Source organism: Littorina saxatilis, unplaced genomic scaffold (assembly GCF_037325665.1).
Source record: "Littorina saxatilis isolate snail1 unplaced genomic scaffold, US_GU_Lsax_2.0 scaffold_631, whole genome shotgun sequence".
In the NCBI taxonomy this organism is placed as follows: Eukaryota; Metazoa; Mollusca; class Gastropoda; order Littorinimorpha; family Littorinidae; genus Littorina; species Littorina saxatilis.
Window position 1 is genome coordinate 60,001 of NW_027128326.1, and position 15,472 is coordinate 75,472.

Genomic DNA, 15,472 nt, shown 5'->3' on the forward strand with positions numbered 1-15,472 from the left:
CACCCAGATACTTTTCTTTTTCAAGTTCTCCTTTAAACATCCTGTATACATCAAATCTCACACTTGTATCAAGTTTACAGTGCCAGTTTTGCTCAAAGCAGTCTTGCAGACGTTGCTGTAATGTTCTAATAAACGCACATTCCCTACCTACAGACCCGTTCAACCACACATCTCCAAATCCATTCATGCAAAGGAGGCATTTAACTTGTGAGACCCAATTCTGTTTTCCCCTTTCAACTGCGTTTTTTAACATGATGTATGACATCTTTGCATATCTCGAATCCGGCATACAGTTAAGTCTCAACCAGTACTTTACGCTTCGGATATTTGCTAGGATTGACAAAGTGCATCTTCCAAGTTCCCCATACACCATCTGGTTTGGACTGTTTGACGAGATCCCGAGTAATCTTTTACAGGCATACATGTGAACCTTTTCAATCTGTGAACAGTCAAAACATCCCCATAGTTCTGAGCCATAGAGCAAGATGGGAGCAATTTGCGCATCAAATAATTTGAAAAATATGTCCATGTCGTGGCATCCTATATTCCATAAGACTTTAAAAATCTCAATGACACCTTGTTTGGCTCTGGTGATTGCGTCATTGAAAGAGAGATTCAAACGGGCTTGGGTTGTGAATGTCAGACCGAGATACTTGTAAGAGCTAGCACTTGATACTTGCGCGTTTCCGTAGAACCATTTCTCACTTTTGGCTAAATGACCACCGTTTCGAAAAACAACGACTTTGGTTTTATTCATGTTTAGCCTTAACCCAAGACGCTTTGAAACGTTATGTAAGATGTTCAGTTGGTTTTGCAAACCCACTATGGACGATGATAGCAGTGCAATGTCGTCAGCGAACATCAAAAGAAACAGTTCGATCTCGCCGGGAAGCATTTGAATTCCGTGTCTGCCCTTACATATTATTTCCGAGGCAAGTTCGTTTATAAGAAACGAAAAAAGCGTTGGGCTCGCTAGACAGCCCTGCTTCAGGCCTTGTAGGCATTCAAAATAATCAGTATTGCCAGAGTTACATCGGACGCAAGAGAGAACAGATGAGTACATTGACCTAAGCATGTTAAACATTCTTCCTTTTACACCAATCTTTAATAAAACATTCCACAAAACATTCCTTTTAACGGTGTCAAACGCCTTTTGAAAGTCCACAAAAGCAACATATAACTTCTTTTTTAGTTGAAGCTGCTTGGTAACTGCTGCATAAAGAGTGAACATGTGGTCAATTGTGGAGTAATTTTTTCTAAAACCCGCCTGTGACTCAGAGAGAATGTTGTTTTCCTCAGCCCACGCTGTCAAACGGGCATTCATAATACTGGTATACAACTTGCTCACACAACTTAACAAAGAGACGCCTCTATAATTGTCAGGGTTCTCATCATCACCTTTCTTAAATATTGGTTGAATGATAGCCTTTGCCCAATCTGAAGGGTAGTCACCAGTCCTAAAAAGGTCGTTAAACAACGTCAAAAGATAGGGGACGATTGTGTCACCTGTGGTTTTTAAGAGATCATTTAAAACGCCATCTGGTCCCGCTGCTTTCCCTTTTTTTAAGCCACTTAAAGCAGTCCTCACTTCTTCTTCGGTAATATCACTGTTGAGAATGTCGCAGTCAAGTTCGTTTTCTTCTTCAGTGTCAGTATGGTCATGTTCTTGAACATGCCTTCTATCATCATCCTCGTTAAGTACTTTCTTAAAATGATCATACCATGCCTGATCGTCAATAGTTCCTGCGGGTTTACGTTTCCTCCTGAATTTCTTTATCTCCTTCCAAAATGCATGAGAGTCAGAAATATTCAACAGCAGGCTATTCACTCTATTTTGTTTATGACTGTCTTTTTTCTGTTTGAGCACTTTGGAGTATGACTTTCTCTCCATTAGGTATAACATCTTTAACCTGTCTTTCTCTTGTCCTGTCTTTTCCTTTTTGTACATCCGAAATGCCTTGCGTGTTTGTCTTTTTAATTTTCGGCATTCAGAATCGAACCACTTGTTGTTTTCGGAGATTAAAGGTGAGTCATTTTTAAACACCCTTTCCATTGGTTTAGCAGCGTCTTTCAAAGCACACGTAAACAACTCCAATGACCCCTCTGCGTCCTCTTTGATCAAAGCTGTAGCAGCGGCCAGTTTGTTTACAAAGCTTTCAGACTGGATCAAAGTTTTGACCTCTTGCTCTTTTTCTCTGTCCCATATGAGTCTTTTTGTAGATGGCTGTGTTGCTTCACTGATGGGAGGACGGACATGGGCACAATCGACGCTAAACGTTAACCAGAGGGGCATATGCGATGACTCAACCCTCTCATCTACGACTAGACGTTTAGAACGTGACGATAATTCATCAGAGACAACAAAGTAATCAATGACGCTATTTCCATGTACAGCAACATATGTAAAGTGTTCTGATGAATCAGGAGTGCAGTTGCCGTTTAAAATATGCATACCAAAAGATGTACAAAGGGAAAGTAGCTCCCAACCAAATTGGTTAGCCACCTTGTCCTCTGATGACCTAGTGCAAACGTAGGGATCACATCGCTTATCGGCGCTATCCATTTCATCAACAGGGCACACGTTAGATTGGTACTGGCCTGTTCTTGCGTTTAAGTCTCCACAAAGAATGACCTGCAAATCTCCATGTTTTTCAAACATGTCAAGGAGACAACACTCTAGCTCATCGATATGGCATTTAGTTTGTTTCGTGTTATAATATGGCGACGTGGTTGGAGGGACATAGGCTGCCATGAAAATAATGTCTCCCTCTGTAGTAAGCAATGTTTTGGAAAGTTTTAAACATAATATAGTATCAACATGATAGACTAATTTACTTATATCTTTCTTTACGAGAACAACGACGCCCCCTGACCTCCGACCATGACTCGTTAGCTTCCTAGCCGATTTTTGGAAGATTTGAAAATCACTAAAGTGCCGTGATAGGTCGAATGCTTTATCCAAAAATGTCTCTACAAGACAGACAATATCGAACTTCAGGATATAGCCCAGAAAATCAGGGTCAGGTAGCTTAGAAGCCAAGCCATCGACGTTCCAAGTGAGAAATTCTAACGTGCCCTTGCCACCTTCTACTGCCGATGTGACGTGCCCGTGCCGTCAGTCACTGATTTTACTACCACCAAGCATCGTGTCGATACGTCCTGGGCGTTGACCTGTGGCGCCATGGCCTACCCCACGGGCAGTGCCAGCGGTGGAACCCGTCTGGAGCCTGCTGCGTGTCTTCACGCCCGAGTGATCGGCTGTGGCCGTGTACCCAGCACCGCCGGGTTGACTGCTTGCTCCGCCGTCCAGCTGAGCCCTCCGAGAGAGAGAGAGAGAGCTAGAGAGAGAGCGAGAGAGCTAGAGAAAGAGAAAGAGAGAAAGAGAAAGAGAAAGAGAGAGAGAGAGAAAGAGAGAGAGAGAGAAAGTGAAAGAGAGAGAGAAAGAGAGAGAGAAAGAGAGAGAGAGGGAGAGACACGGAAAGACAAGACAAGACAAATTATGTAGGCTATTAAAGAGCGTAATTACATAAGCAAACGATGATCACACGTTATATTAACAGCTCGGAGTGTGTGTGTGTGTGTGTGTGTGTGTGTGTGTGTGTGTGTGTGTGTGTGTGTGTGTGTGTGAGTGTGTGTGTGTGTGTGTGTGACCACATCATTCTTAAACAACACGGTTTTTGTTTTTTTATTCATGGTTATGAGCCATAAAACATATTTCATATACCGACCGACAAAAGCATCTGTAACACCTGCATCCTGAAACCACGCTTTTCTTATCGAAGAATACTTCATTCACCAAACGTCGAAGGCACCTGTCGCCAATTTAGTGTGTGTGTGTGTGTGTATGTGTGTGTGTGTGTGTGTGTGTGTGTGTGTGTGTGTGTGTGTGTGTGTGTGTGTGTGTGTGTGTGTGTGTGTGTGTGTGCGCGCGTACGTGCTTGCTTACGTGCGTGTGTGTGTGTGCGTGTTCGCGCGTGCGTGCGTGCGTGCGTGCGTGCATTTTTGTTTCATTTTTAATTCATTTTATGAAAATGGCTTGAACAGCTTCATTAACTTGCAATACCTAATTAACCTCTTTTTGTCAATCAAACGTGATTTAAACCGAACAGAGATGTGCTATATGTGTACAGAGACAATCTAGCAAAGCCGAGACAAAAAGGAATCTGCTAAAGAACACCAAGAAAAACAAGTCGCGTAAGGCGAAATAACAACATTTAGTCAAGATGTCGAACTCACAGAATAAAACTGAACGCACTGTTTTTTTCACCAAGACCACATACTCGTAGTTTCGTCAGTCCACCGCTCGTGGCAAAGGGAGTGAAATCGACAAGCCATGCAGGCCAGTGGTCGCGCTGAGCAGGATAACACGCTTTTCTTTTTAGCTTACTGAGTTTGTTTTTAATCCAAACATATCATATCTATATGTTTTTGGAATCAGAGACCAACAAGGAATAAGATGAAATTGTTTTTAAATCGATTTCGGAAAATTAATTTTAATCATAATTTTCATATTTTTAATTTTCAGAGCTTGTTTGTAATCCAAATATAACATATGTATATGTTTTTGGAATCAGACAATGACGAAGAATAAGATGAAATTATTTTTGGATCGTTTAATAAAAAAATAATTTTAATTACAAGTTTCCGATTTGTAATGACCAAACTCATTCATTAGTTTTTAAGCAACCAAGCTGGAATGCAATACCAAAGTCCGGCCTTTGTCGAAGATTGCTTTGCCAAAATGTCAATCAATTTGATTGAAAAATGAGGGTGTGACAGTGCCGCCTCAACTTTTAGAAAAAGCCGGATATGACGTCATCAAAGGTATTTATCGAAAAAAATGTAAAAAAAGTCCGGGGATGTCATTCCCAGGAACTCTCATGTCAAATTTCATAAAGATCGGTCCAGTAGTTTAGTCTGAATCGCTCTACACACACACACGCACAGACAGACAGACAGACACACACACACAGACACACACACACACACACACACACACACACACACACACACACACACACACACACACACACACACACACACACACACACATACACCTCGACCCTCGTCTCGATTCCCCCTCTATGTTAAAACTGTAGTCAAGTGGCGTATCCAGTCTTTTTGTGTAATTATCTCCTGCCCGACCCAGTTGCCTCCCCTGTCTATTATCTTCCCCTGACCCAAGTTGTGTCTCCCGCTAGGATTGTTGTGTGTTTACTATCGTAGGGTAGACTCTTGACCGGATTCCTTTCTAACCTCTTATCCCAGATTTAGGTGGTCGTTATGTAATGTGCCGCCAGACTGTCTGGGTATCGTTGGACGGCGTTTTGTCAAGTGGGTGTCACTTCTTTTGACAGGGTGGCTTGGAGGTTTTAGTCTCTTACCCCTCTCCCCCTTCTTTGTAACTGGTTGTAATATAATGAGCCTTATCCGGTGTGCGTAATATTTCCGGTGCGTGACACCTCTGTAACGATTTCTGCCTCTTTAACGATCCCTTTCATTTGGCAGGCAATCTTAAGACGACGCCCCCCGTTGTCTGACACCTAGGTAGCGTTCCTATTGGCTTATCGCCACAGGGGATCGGAAGTGATCAGCCTTTTAAAGACTGAGCATTTAGGCTAGAGGAGAGAACGCGATTTGTAATACTGAGCTGTGTGCTGCTCATATGTGTCGGTCGACGTGTGGTTGTAACTGAATTCCGAAACCTGTGCTCTTGTGTTTACTGTTCCTTTTACGTGTGCTCACTGAGGAGAATCTGTAAGTAACTAAATGCTTTATTCATTCCTTATGCTTTATTCTTATGTTTCATTTGATGCTATGATGTTTGCATATATGTACATTTTGACGCTGATTTGGTCCCGGGCGATGTCCGACCGGTCTCGCGTCAGAGTTGATGACGCCATTTTGATCTATCAGAGAGATGTGTTTTCTAGATCAGTTTCTAATTACTTTTATGATTTGGCGCTGAAATTGAGCGTTGATAACTTCTAATATTTGATGTCGAGAAGACCCATGTGTATCGTTGCCATTTTCCCCATTTTATCACATATTATTTCTGGAGATCAGTAAAGTCTGAGTAGTAGTCGGTTAAAAGCCCAAAGTTAAGCCCTCAGTGCCATTGGCCCGTAAAGCTACCTATTTACGATTTAGGCGCAGAAACCCCTACAATTGATGAACGGGAATTATGGTTGACACATATATTTTGGGTAATGAACTCGTATCATGAGTTATCTTTCTTATTCTTGTCGTTATTATTCAACTCGATGAAGATGTGTCTTCATGGCGATGTACATAACAATTATTTTGCAGTTGCGGTTCATGCAGTTGATTAATTTATGTAGAGCATTTTCCAATGCAAGGCTTAGGCCTAAGGGAAGATGTTGGTTACTTCCCTTGACATTAGCTGTTGTGGAGTTGTTTAACTCACTGTGGATTCTCTTTCAGAGAATGCTGTGTCTGCAGGATTTTGGCTGTATTGTTTAGGTTTATTGTGGAATGTATGTATGGTTAGGATGCATTGGTATGAATGGTGCGTTTTACTTGTTATGCCATGTACTTATATTATGTTTTCTTTTCTTTTCATGTGTCATCAGACACTGCTTTCTGGTGTCTACTTTCTGGTGTTAACTTTCTGGTGTTAACTTTCTGGTGTTAACTTTCTGGTGTTAACTTTCTGGTGTTTGCTTTCTGGTGTTTACTTTCTGGTGTTTACTTTCTGGTGTTTGCTTTCTGGTGATACGTTAAGTAAAAGTCACGTTATCGCAACCTCTGTCTTGGCGTCTCATTTATGCTTCCTGGCCTATCCCCCCCTTCCACTCCACCCTATCACATCTGGCGCTTGCGGAGCAGGATTCAGGAAGTAGAGACGCCGTAGTTAACACCAGAAAGCAGGGGTAGCAGTGTAGGAGGTACTCGGCGTAGCCAAGATGGCGGTCGACGTGGCTCCACGACCCCATTGGCAGGTGTTTCCCCCTCCCAGGCTTCCTGTCTTCACAAGCGGTGATGATGGCTGTCACCTGGACCATTTCACCACCGAGGCACGTCGCGTCATTTCCCACTTCAACATGGCGGCACTTGGAGGGGAGGGAGCAGAGTGGTTGATCCAGTCCCTCGCTGGGGCTGCCAGGAAGGAGGTTAACCTGCACCCCCCTCAGGCGACCGCTACGGCTGACCTAGTCCTGACCATTCTGCAGGACACGTTTGGTGACCACGCCAGCAGTTCTTCACTGCTTTCGTCATTCTTCACGCGCTACCAGGGACAAGAGGAGGGCCTTCTTTCATACGCCCACAGTTTGCAGTCTCTGCATGTCAAGATTAATTCTGTTGTTCCTGATACATTAACAGATGATGCTCTCCGGGATCATTTCATCGATGGACTGTTTTTGCATCCTCTACGACGAGATCTGCTGCGCTTTGTGAGAGGGCGTGAGGCTGTCACTTTTGCGGCAGTCCGTGCCGAAGCTCTCAGGTGGATGAGGGAAGATGTCGATGTAGTGGCTGACCAAGCAACTCCTGTTTCCAAAGAGAGGAGTGCCGGGTTAAGCAGGCTGCAGGTCCCAGTCAACGAACTCGCCGTCAGCTCAGCAGAGCTTCGAGCTGCCCTGGACCAACACCCTCGAGCTGCCCCTCGTCAACAGCAACCGTCCGCGAAGCCACGTTGTTGGCTTTGCAACCGCCACGGGCATCTACAGAGCAGGTGCCCTACCAAGCGTCATGGGAGTCAACAACCGTTGTCATGGAGACAGCCCAGTGAGCTACGTGTGGACCAGCAGTCAACATCCATCAAGCAACCGCCCCGCGAGCAGAGCAGTCAGACAGAGGAGGTTGTGACTGCTCAGGAACAGCTGACGTCGAAGCACGAGGCCTCCATTGACAGATTAGAGACCCGACTGAAGAAGGAACTGGAGGCCAAACAACAGTTACAGGATGAACGCTTCCAGAAGGACTTAGAAATACGCCAACTTAGAGAGCGGTTAGTCTTCAAGTGTGAAGAGGTGTCAATTGAGCGGAAAGCAGCAGGACACATTCGCAAAGACCTAGAAGCGTTGTTGCAACAGCAGCTCACAGAGAAAGAGCATCGGCTTGCGACAGCCCCAGCCCCCGTAGAGCCTCACGACGCTGACCCGATAACATTGTGGGATTCTGTGCTCAATTTGTCCTGCCCCTTTACTCTAAGTCCCAGCTAAACCACCCCCTCGTAAAATCATGAAAACTCTTCAGTCACACATGTGGCGTAACCAGGCCTTGCTTGCTTGTTAGCTATTGTGATCAGCTAAGAGACTGTGTAAAGTATCATTATTGATTGCCTGTTGTATTGTGTCTTGTATGAATGGGTTGGGTGACTGTGAGTGTCATCCGTTACCGTTTCTGATTTTATTTGTTGTTTCACTTGGGTGAACTTGTGTTTGATTTATAGATGTCATTTTCAGCTATTCCCGAGGCGCTGTACCTGCGAGGACGCAGTTGGTATAGAGCTGGGGGGGATGTAGTCAAGTGGCGTATCCAGTCTTTTTGTGTAATTATCTCCTGCCCGACCCAGTTGCCTCCCCTGTCTATTATCTTCCCCTGACCCAAGTTGTGTCTCCCGCTAGGATTGTTGTGTGTTTACTATCGTAGGGTAGACTCTTGACCGGATTCCTTTCTAACCTCTTATCCCAGATTTAGGTGGTCGTTATGTAATGTGCCGCCAGACTGTCTGGGTATCGTTGGACGGCGTTTTGTCAAGTGGGTGTCACTTCTTTTGACAGGGTGGCTTGGAGGTTTTAGTCTCTTACCCCTCTCCCCCTTCTTTGTAACTGGTTGTAATATAATGAGCCTTATCCGGTGTGCGTAATATTTCCGGTGCGTGACACCTCTGTAACGATTTCTGCCTCTTTAACGATCCCTTTCATTTGGCAGGCAATCTTAAGACGACGCCCCCCGTTGTCTGACACCTAGGTAGCGTTCCTATTGGCTTATCGCCACAGGGGATCGGAAGTGATCAGCCTTTTAAAGACTGAGCATTTAGGCTAGAGGAGAGAACGCGATTTGTAATACTGAGCTGTGTGCTGCTCATATGTGTCGGTCGACGTGTGGTTGTAACTGAATTCCGAAACCTGTGCTCTTGTGTTTACTGTTCCTTTTACGTGTGCTCACTGAGGAGAATCTGTAAGTAACTAAATGCTTTATTCATTCCTTATGCTTTATTCTTATGTTTCATTAGATGCTATGATGTTTGCATATATATGTACATTTTGCCTCTGATTTGGTCCCGGGCGATGTCCGACCGGTCTCGCGTCAGAGTTGATGACGCCATTTTATCTATCAGAGAGATGTGTTTCTAGATCAGTTTCTAATCACTTTCATGATTTGGCGCTGAAATTGAGCGTTAATAACTTCTAATATTTGATGTCGAGAAGACCCATGTGTATCGTTGCCATTTTTCCCCAGTTTATCACATATTATTTCTGGAGATCAGTAAAGTCTGAGTAGTAGTCGGTTAAAAGCCCAAAGTTAAGCCCTCAGTGCCATTGGCCCGTAAAGCTACCTATTTACGATTTAGGCGCAGAAACCCCTACAATTGATGAACGGGAATTATGGTTGACATATATTTTGGGTAATGAACTCGTATCATGAGTTATCTTTCTTATTCTTGTCGTTATTATTCAACTCGATGAAGATGTGTCTTCATGGCGATGTACATAACAATTATTTTGCAGTTGCGGTTCATGCAGTTGATTAATTTATGTAGAGCATTTTCCAATGCAAGGCTTAGGCCTAAGGGAAGATGTTGGTTACTTCCCTTGACATTAGCTGTTGTGGAGTTGTTTAACTCACTGTGGATTCTCTTTCAGAGAATGCTGTGTCTGCAGGATTTTGGCTGTATTGTTTAGGTTTATTGTGGAATGTATGTATGGTTAGGATGCATTGGTATGAATGGTGCGTTTTACTTGTTATGCCATGTACTTATATTATGTTTTCTTTTCTTTTCATGTGTCATCAGACACTGCTTTCTGGTGTCTACTTTCTGGTGTTAACTTTCTGGTGTTAACTTTCTGGTGTTAACTTTCTGGTGTTAACTTTCTGGTGTTAACTTTCTGGTGTTAACTTTCTGGTGTTAACTTTCTGGTGTATACTTTCTGGTGATACGTTAAGTAAAAGTCACGTTATCGCAACCTCTGTCTTGGCGTCTCATTTATGCTTCCTGGCCTATCTATTTCCCCCCTTCCACTCCACCCTATCACATCTGGCGCTTGCGGAGCAGGATTCAGGAAGTAGAGACGCCGTAGTTAACACCAGAAAGCAGGGGTAGCAGTGTAGGAGGTACTCGGCGTAGCCAAGATGGCGGTCGACGTGGCTCCACGACCCCATTGGCAGGTGTTTCCCCCTCCCAGGCTTCCTGTCTTCACAAGCGGTGATGATGGCTGTCACCTGGACCATTTCACCACCGAGGCACGTCGCGTCATTTCCCACTTCAACATGGCGGCACTTGGAGGGGAGGGAGCAGAGTGGTTGATCCAGTCCCTCGCTGGGGCTGCCAGGAAGGAGGTTAACCTGCACCCCCCTCAGGCGACCGCTACGGCTGACCTAGTCCTGACCATTCTGCAGGACACGTTTGGTGACCACGCCAGCAGTTCTTCACTGCTTTCGTCATTCTTCACGCGCTACCAGGGACAAGAGGAGGGCCTTCTTTCATACGCCCACAGTTTGCAGTCTCTGCATGTCAAGATTAATTCTGTTGTTCCTGATACATTAACAGATGATGCTCTCCGGGATCATTTCATCGATGGACTGTTTTTGCATCCTCTACGACGAGATCTGCTGCGCTTTGTGAGAGGGCGTGAGGCTGTCACTTTTGCGGCAGTCCGTGCCGAAGCTCTCAGGTGGATGAGGGAAGATGTCGATGTAGTGGCTGACCAAGCAACTCCTGTTTCCAAAGAGAGGAGTGCCGGGTTAAGCAGGCTGCAGGTCCCAGTCAACGAACTCGCCGTCAGCTCAGCAGAGCTTCGAGCTGCCCTGGACCAACACCCTCGAGCTGCCCCTCGTCAACAGCAACCGTCCGCGAAGCCACGTTGTTGGCTTTGCAACCGCCACGGGCATCTACAGAGCAGGTGCCCTACCAAGCGTCATGGGAGTCAACAACCGTTGTCATGGAGACAGCCCAGTGAGCTACGTGTGGACCAGCAGTCAACATCCATCAAGCAACCGCCCCGCGAGCAGAGCAGTCAGACAGAGGAGGTTGTGACTGCTCAGGAACAGCTGACGTCGAAGCACGAGGCCTCCATTGACAGATTAGAGACCCGACTGAAGAAGGAACTGGAGGCCAAACAACAGTTACAGGATGAACGCTTCCAGAAGGACTTAGAAATACGCCAACTTAGAGAGCGGTTAGTCTTCAAGTGTGAAGAGGTGTCAATTGAGCGGAAAGCAGCAGGACACATTCGCAAAGACCTAGAAGCGTTGTTGCAACAGCAGCTCACAGAGAAAGAGCATCGGCTTGCGACAGCCCCAGCCCCCGTAGAGCCTCACGACGCTGACCCGATAACATTGTGGGATTCTGTGCTCAATTTGTCCTGCCCCTTTACTCTAAGTCCCAGCTAAACCACCCCCTCGTAAAATCATGAAAACTCTTCAGTCACACATGTGGCGTAACCAGGCCTTGCTTGCTTGTTAGCTATTGTGATCAGCTAAGAGACTGTGTAAAGTATCATTATTGATTGCCTGTTGTATTGTGTCTTGTATGAATGGGTTGGGTGACTGTGAGTGTCATCCGTTACCGTTTCTGATTTTATTTGTTGTTTCACTTGGGTGAACTTGTGTTTGATTTATAGATGTCATTTTCAGCTATTCCCGAGGCGCTGTACCTGCGAGGACGCAGTTGGTATAGAGCTGGGGGGGATGTAGTCAAGTGGCGTATCCAGTCTTTTTGTGTAATTATCTCCTGCCCGACCCAGTTGCCTCCCCTGTCTATTATCTTCCCCTGACCCAAGTTGTGTCTCCCGCTAGGATTGTTGTGTGTTTACTATCGTAGGGTAGACTCTTGACCGGATTCCTTTCTAACCTCTTATCCCAGATTTAGGTGGTCGTTATGTAATGTGCCGCCAGACTGTCTGGGTATCGTTGGACGGCGTTTTGTCAAGTGGGTGTCACTTCTTTTGACAGGGTGGCTTGGAGGTTTTAGTCTCTTACCCCTCTCCCCCTTCTTTGTAACTGGTTGTAATATAATGAGCCTTATCCGGTGTGCGTAATATTTCCGGTGCGTGACACCTCTGTAACGATTTCTGCCTCTTTAACGATCCCTTTCATTTGGCAGGCAATCTTAAGACGACGCCCCCCGTTGTCTGACACCTAGGTAGCGTTCCTATTGGCTTATCGCCACAGGGGATCGGAAGTGATCAGCCTTTTAAAGACTGAGCATTTAGGCTAGAGGAGAGAACGCGATTTGTAATACTGAGCTGTGTGCTGCTCATATGTGTCGGTCGACGTGTGGTTGTAACTGAATTCCGAAACCTGTGCTCTTGTGTTTACTGTTCCTTTTACGTGTGCTCACTGAGGAGAATCTGTAAGTAACTAAATGCTTTATTCATTCCTTGTGCTTTATTCTTATGTTTCATTTGATGCTATGATGTTTGCATATATGTACACTTTGACGCTGATTTGGTCCCGGGCGATGTCCGACCGGTCTCGAGTCAGAGTTGATGACGCCATTTTGATCTAGCGGAGAGATGTGTTTTCTAGATCAGTTTCTAATTACTTTTATGATTTGGCGCTGAAATTGAGTGTTCATGATCTGGCCCTGTCCTGGGTTCGTTCGTACCTTACTAACCGGACGCAGACCGTTTGTGTCAACGGCATCAAATCTCAACCTTCAGCTCTCCAATACGGTGTCCCGCAAGGGTCCGTGCTTGGCCCCATACTTTTCGTTCTATATGCCTCCCCTGTGTCCGATGTTATCAGTCGCCATGCGTTGTCGCACGAGAGTTTCGCTGATGATACACAGCTTCATCAGTCTGCCCCCCTTGCTGAAGTTGACGATCTGGTATCTCGGACACAGGATTGCATTGCGGACCTCAGTGATTGGATGTCTTTAAACAAACTCCAGTTAAATAGTGACAAAACCGAAGTTATGCTGGCCTGTCCCAAGAAATTTCTCAATCACCCTTCTCTTCCTGCCTCTCTCACTGTCAACGAACTACCTATCTCTTTCTCTCCGTCTGTCCGCAGCCTTGGCGTCACTCTCGATCCAACTCTCTCTTTCCAAAAACACATCTCTAACATCTGCAAGTCCGCCTATCTAGAGCTGCGCAAGATTAGTTCAGTCCGTCACTACCTCACCGCTGATGCAACCAAAACGTTAGTGTGTTCTTTAGTCCTCTCAAAGATAGATTATTGCAATTCTCTTCTGGCCGGTCTCCCTAAGTACCTTTTAGATAGACTTCAAAGGATCCAAAATAACGCTGCCCGCCTGGTCTTCAAATCTTCCAAGTATGAACACGCCACACCCCTTCTTCACTCTCTACACTGGCTGCCAATCACTAAAAGGATCGAATACAAACTCTCCTCTCTTTCTTTTGCCGTCGTTTCTGGTTCTGCCCCAGAATACTTGTCAGAACTCCTCAATCTCTACACCCCCTCTCGTCAGCTTCGCTCCGCCGCCGACACTCGACTCTTCCGACTCCCCACAGTGCAAACAAAAACATGTGGCGAGAGGTCCTTCGCCTATCAAGCCCCTGTGACCTGGAATAGATTACCACTGCCTCTCAGACACACAGATTCTCTCACTACATTCAAGACAAATCTCAAAACACACCTCTTTCAGCGCAAGTGATTTCCCCCCCAGCATCTCCCCACCCACCCCATCCCGCCCCACCTCACCCCCTACCTAGCGCCTAAAATAACGTGTATATATATTTTCTGCGCTTTGTGTCAGCACTGTGTGAGTGTGTGTAAATAGTACCGTTGACACGTTTTTATATAGAAGCCTACTGTGGTTCTTGTGCTTAGGCTGTGTATTGGACTGTCATTGTATGCCTGCATTATTAGTTGTCAGTAATTATTACATGTGCTGATTGTTCTCTTTGCCTGCGCGCGTATAGTATGTTTGTTTATGTTTGGTCGTTATCTTGCCTGTGCGTGTATTGTATGTTTGGTCGCTTTCTTTGCCTGTGCATGTATAGTTTGTTGGTTATGTTTGGTCGGTTTCTTTGCCTGTGCGTGTATAGTATGCTTGGTCGATGTATGTATTGTAAAGCGCTAAGAGTAGACATTTTTCTAGAATAGCGCTATAAAAGTTTGCATTATTATTATTATTATTATTAATAACTTCTAATATTTGATGTCGAGAAGACCCATGTGTATCGTTGCCATTTTTCCCCAGTTTATCACATATTATTTCTGGAGATCAGTAAAGTCTGAGTAGTAGTCGGTTAAAAGCCCAAAGTTAAGCCCTCAGTGCCATTGGCCCGTAAAGCTACCTATTTACGATTTAGGCGCAGAAACCCCTACAATTGATGAACGGGAATTATGGTTGACATATATTTTGGGTAATGAACTCGTTTCATGAGTTATCTTTCTATTCTTGTCGTTATTATTCAACTCGATGAAGATGTGTCTTCATGGCGATGTACATAACAATTATTTTGCAGTTGCGGTTCATGCAGTTGATTAATCTATGTAGAGCATTTTCCAATGCAAGGCTTAGGCCTAAGGGAAGATGTTGGTTACTTCCCTTGACATTAGCTGTTGTGGAGTTGTTTAACTCACTGTGGATTCTCTTTCAGAGAATGCTGTGTCTGCAGGATTTTGGCTGTATTGTTTAGGTTTATTGTGGAATGTATGTATGGTTAGGATGCATTGGTATGAATGGTGCGTTTTACTTGTTATGCCATGTACTTATATTATGTTTTCTTTTCTTTTCATGTGTCATCAGACACTGCTTTCTGGTGTCTACTTTCTGGTGTTAACTTTCTGGTGTTAACTTTCTGGTGTTAACTTTCTGGTGTTAACTTTCTGGTGTTAACTTTCTGGTGTTAACTTTCTGGTGTTAACTTTCTGGTGTATACTTTCTGGTGATACGTTAAGTAAAAGTCACGTTATCGCAACCTCTGTCTTGGCGTCTCATTTATGCTTCTTGGCCTATTTCCCCCCTTCCACTCCACCCCATCACAAAACATTTAGTCAAAACTTGACTAAATGTAACAACAAAGAATATTAACCCATTAGGGACCAAATTTTTTTTTGGCTCCATTTTTCGATATTATGGAGATTATTATGTAACATTAACATATTAGACAAAAATTTGTGTTAATTTTAAGAATAAAGTAGGTTTTGGAGGCAAAATATGCCGATCCCATATATGGGATCGTGGTCCCGAAAGGGCAGGGGTTTTCATAAAACACGAAATACAACACAAGAGGATTGAAACTTCATTTAAGCAGGTTTAATGAAACAGATAAGATGATTCAGGTACATGTTCCCCAGCACATCAGTTGTG

At 44.7% G+C, this 15,472-nt stretch overlaps 2 protein-coding genes across 2 annotated transcripts; both read left to right on the top strand.

The window, feature by feature from the left end:
- The first annotated feature begins 5,097 nt into the window (after positions 1 to 5,097).
- On the top strand, positions 5,098 to 8,674 carry LOC138956688 (uncharacterized). Its single transcript, XM_070327985.1, has 2 exons — positions 5,098 to 5,757; positions 6,594 to 8,674. Exon 2 carries the CDS (start codon positions 6,927 to 6,929, stop codon positions 8,184 to 8,186), a length of 1,260 nt encoding a protein of 419 aa, XP_070184086.1. The 5' UTR covers positions 5,098 to 5,757; positions 6,594 to 6,926; the 3' UTR covers positions 8,187 to 8,674.
- Positions 8,675 to 8,742: 68 nt separating this feature from the next.
- On the top strand, positions 8,743 to 12,061 carry LOC138956689 (uncharacterized). The gene is made up of 2 exons (XM_070327986.1): positions 8,743 to 9,147; positions 9,983 to 12,061. Exon 2 carries the CDS (start codon positions 10,321 to 10,323, stop codon positions 11,578 to 11,580), a length of 1,260 nt encoding a protein of 419 aa, XP_070184087.1. The 5' UTR covers positions 8,743 to 9,147; positions 9,983 to 10,320; the 3' UTR covers positions 11,581 to 12,061.
- Positions 12,062 to 15,472: the final 3,411 nt, after the last annotated feature.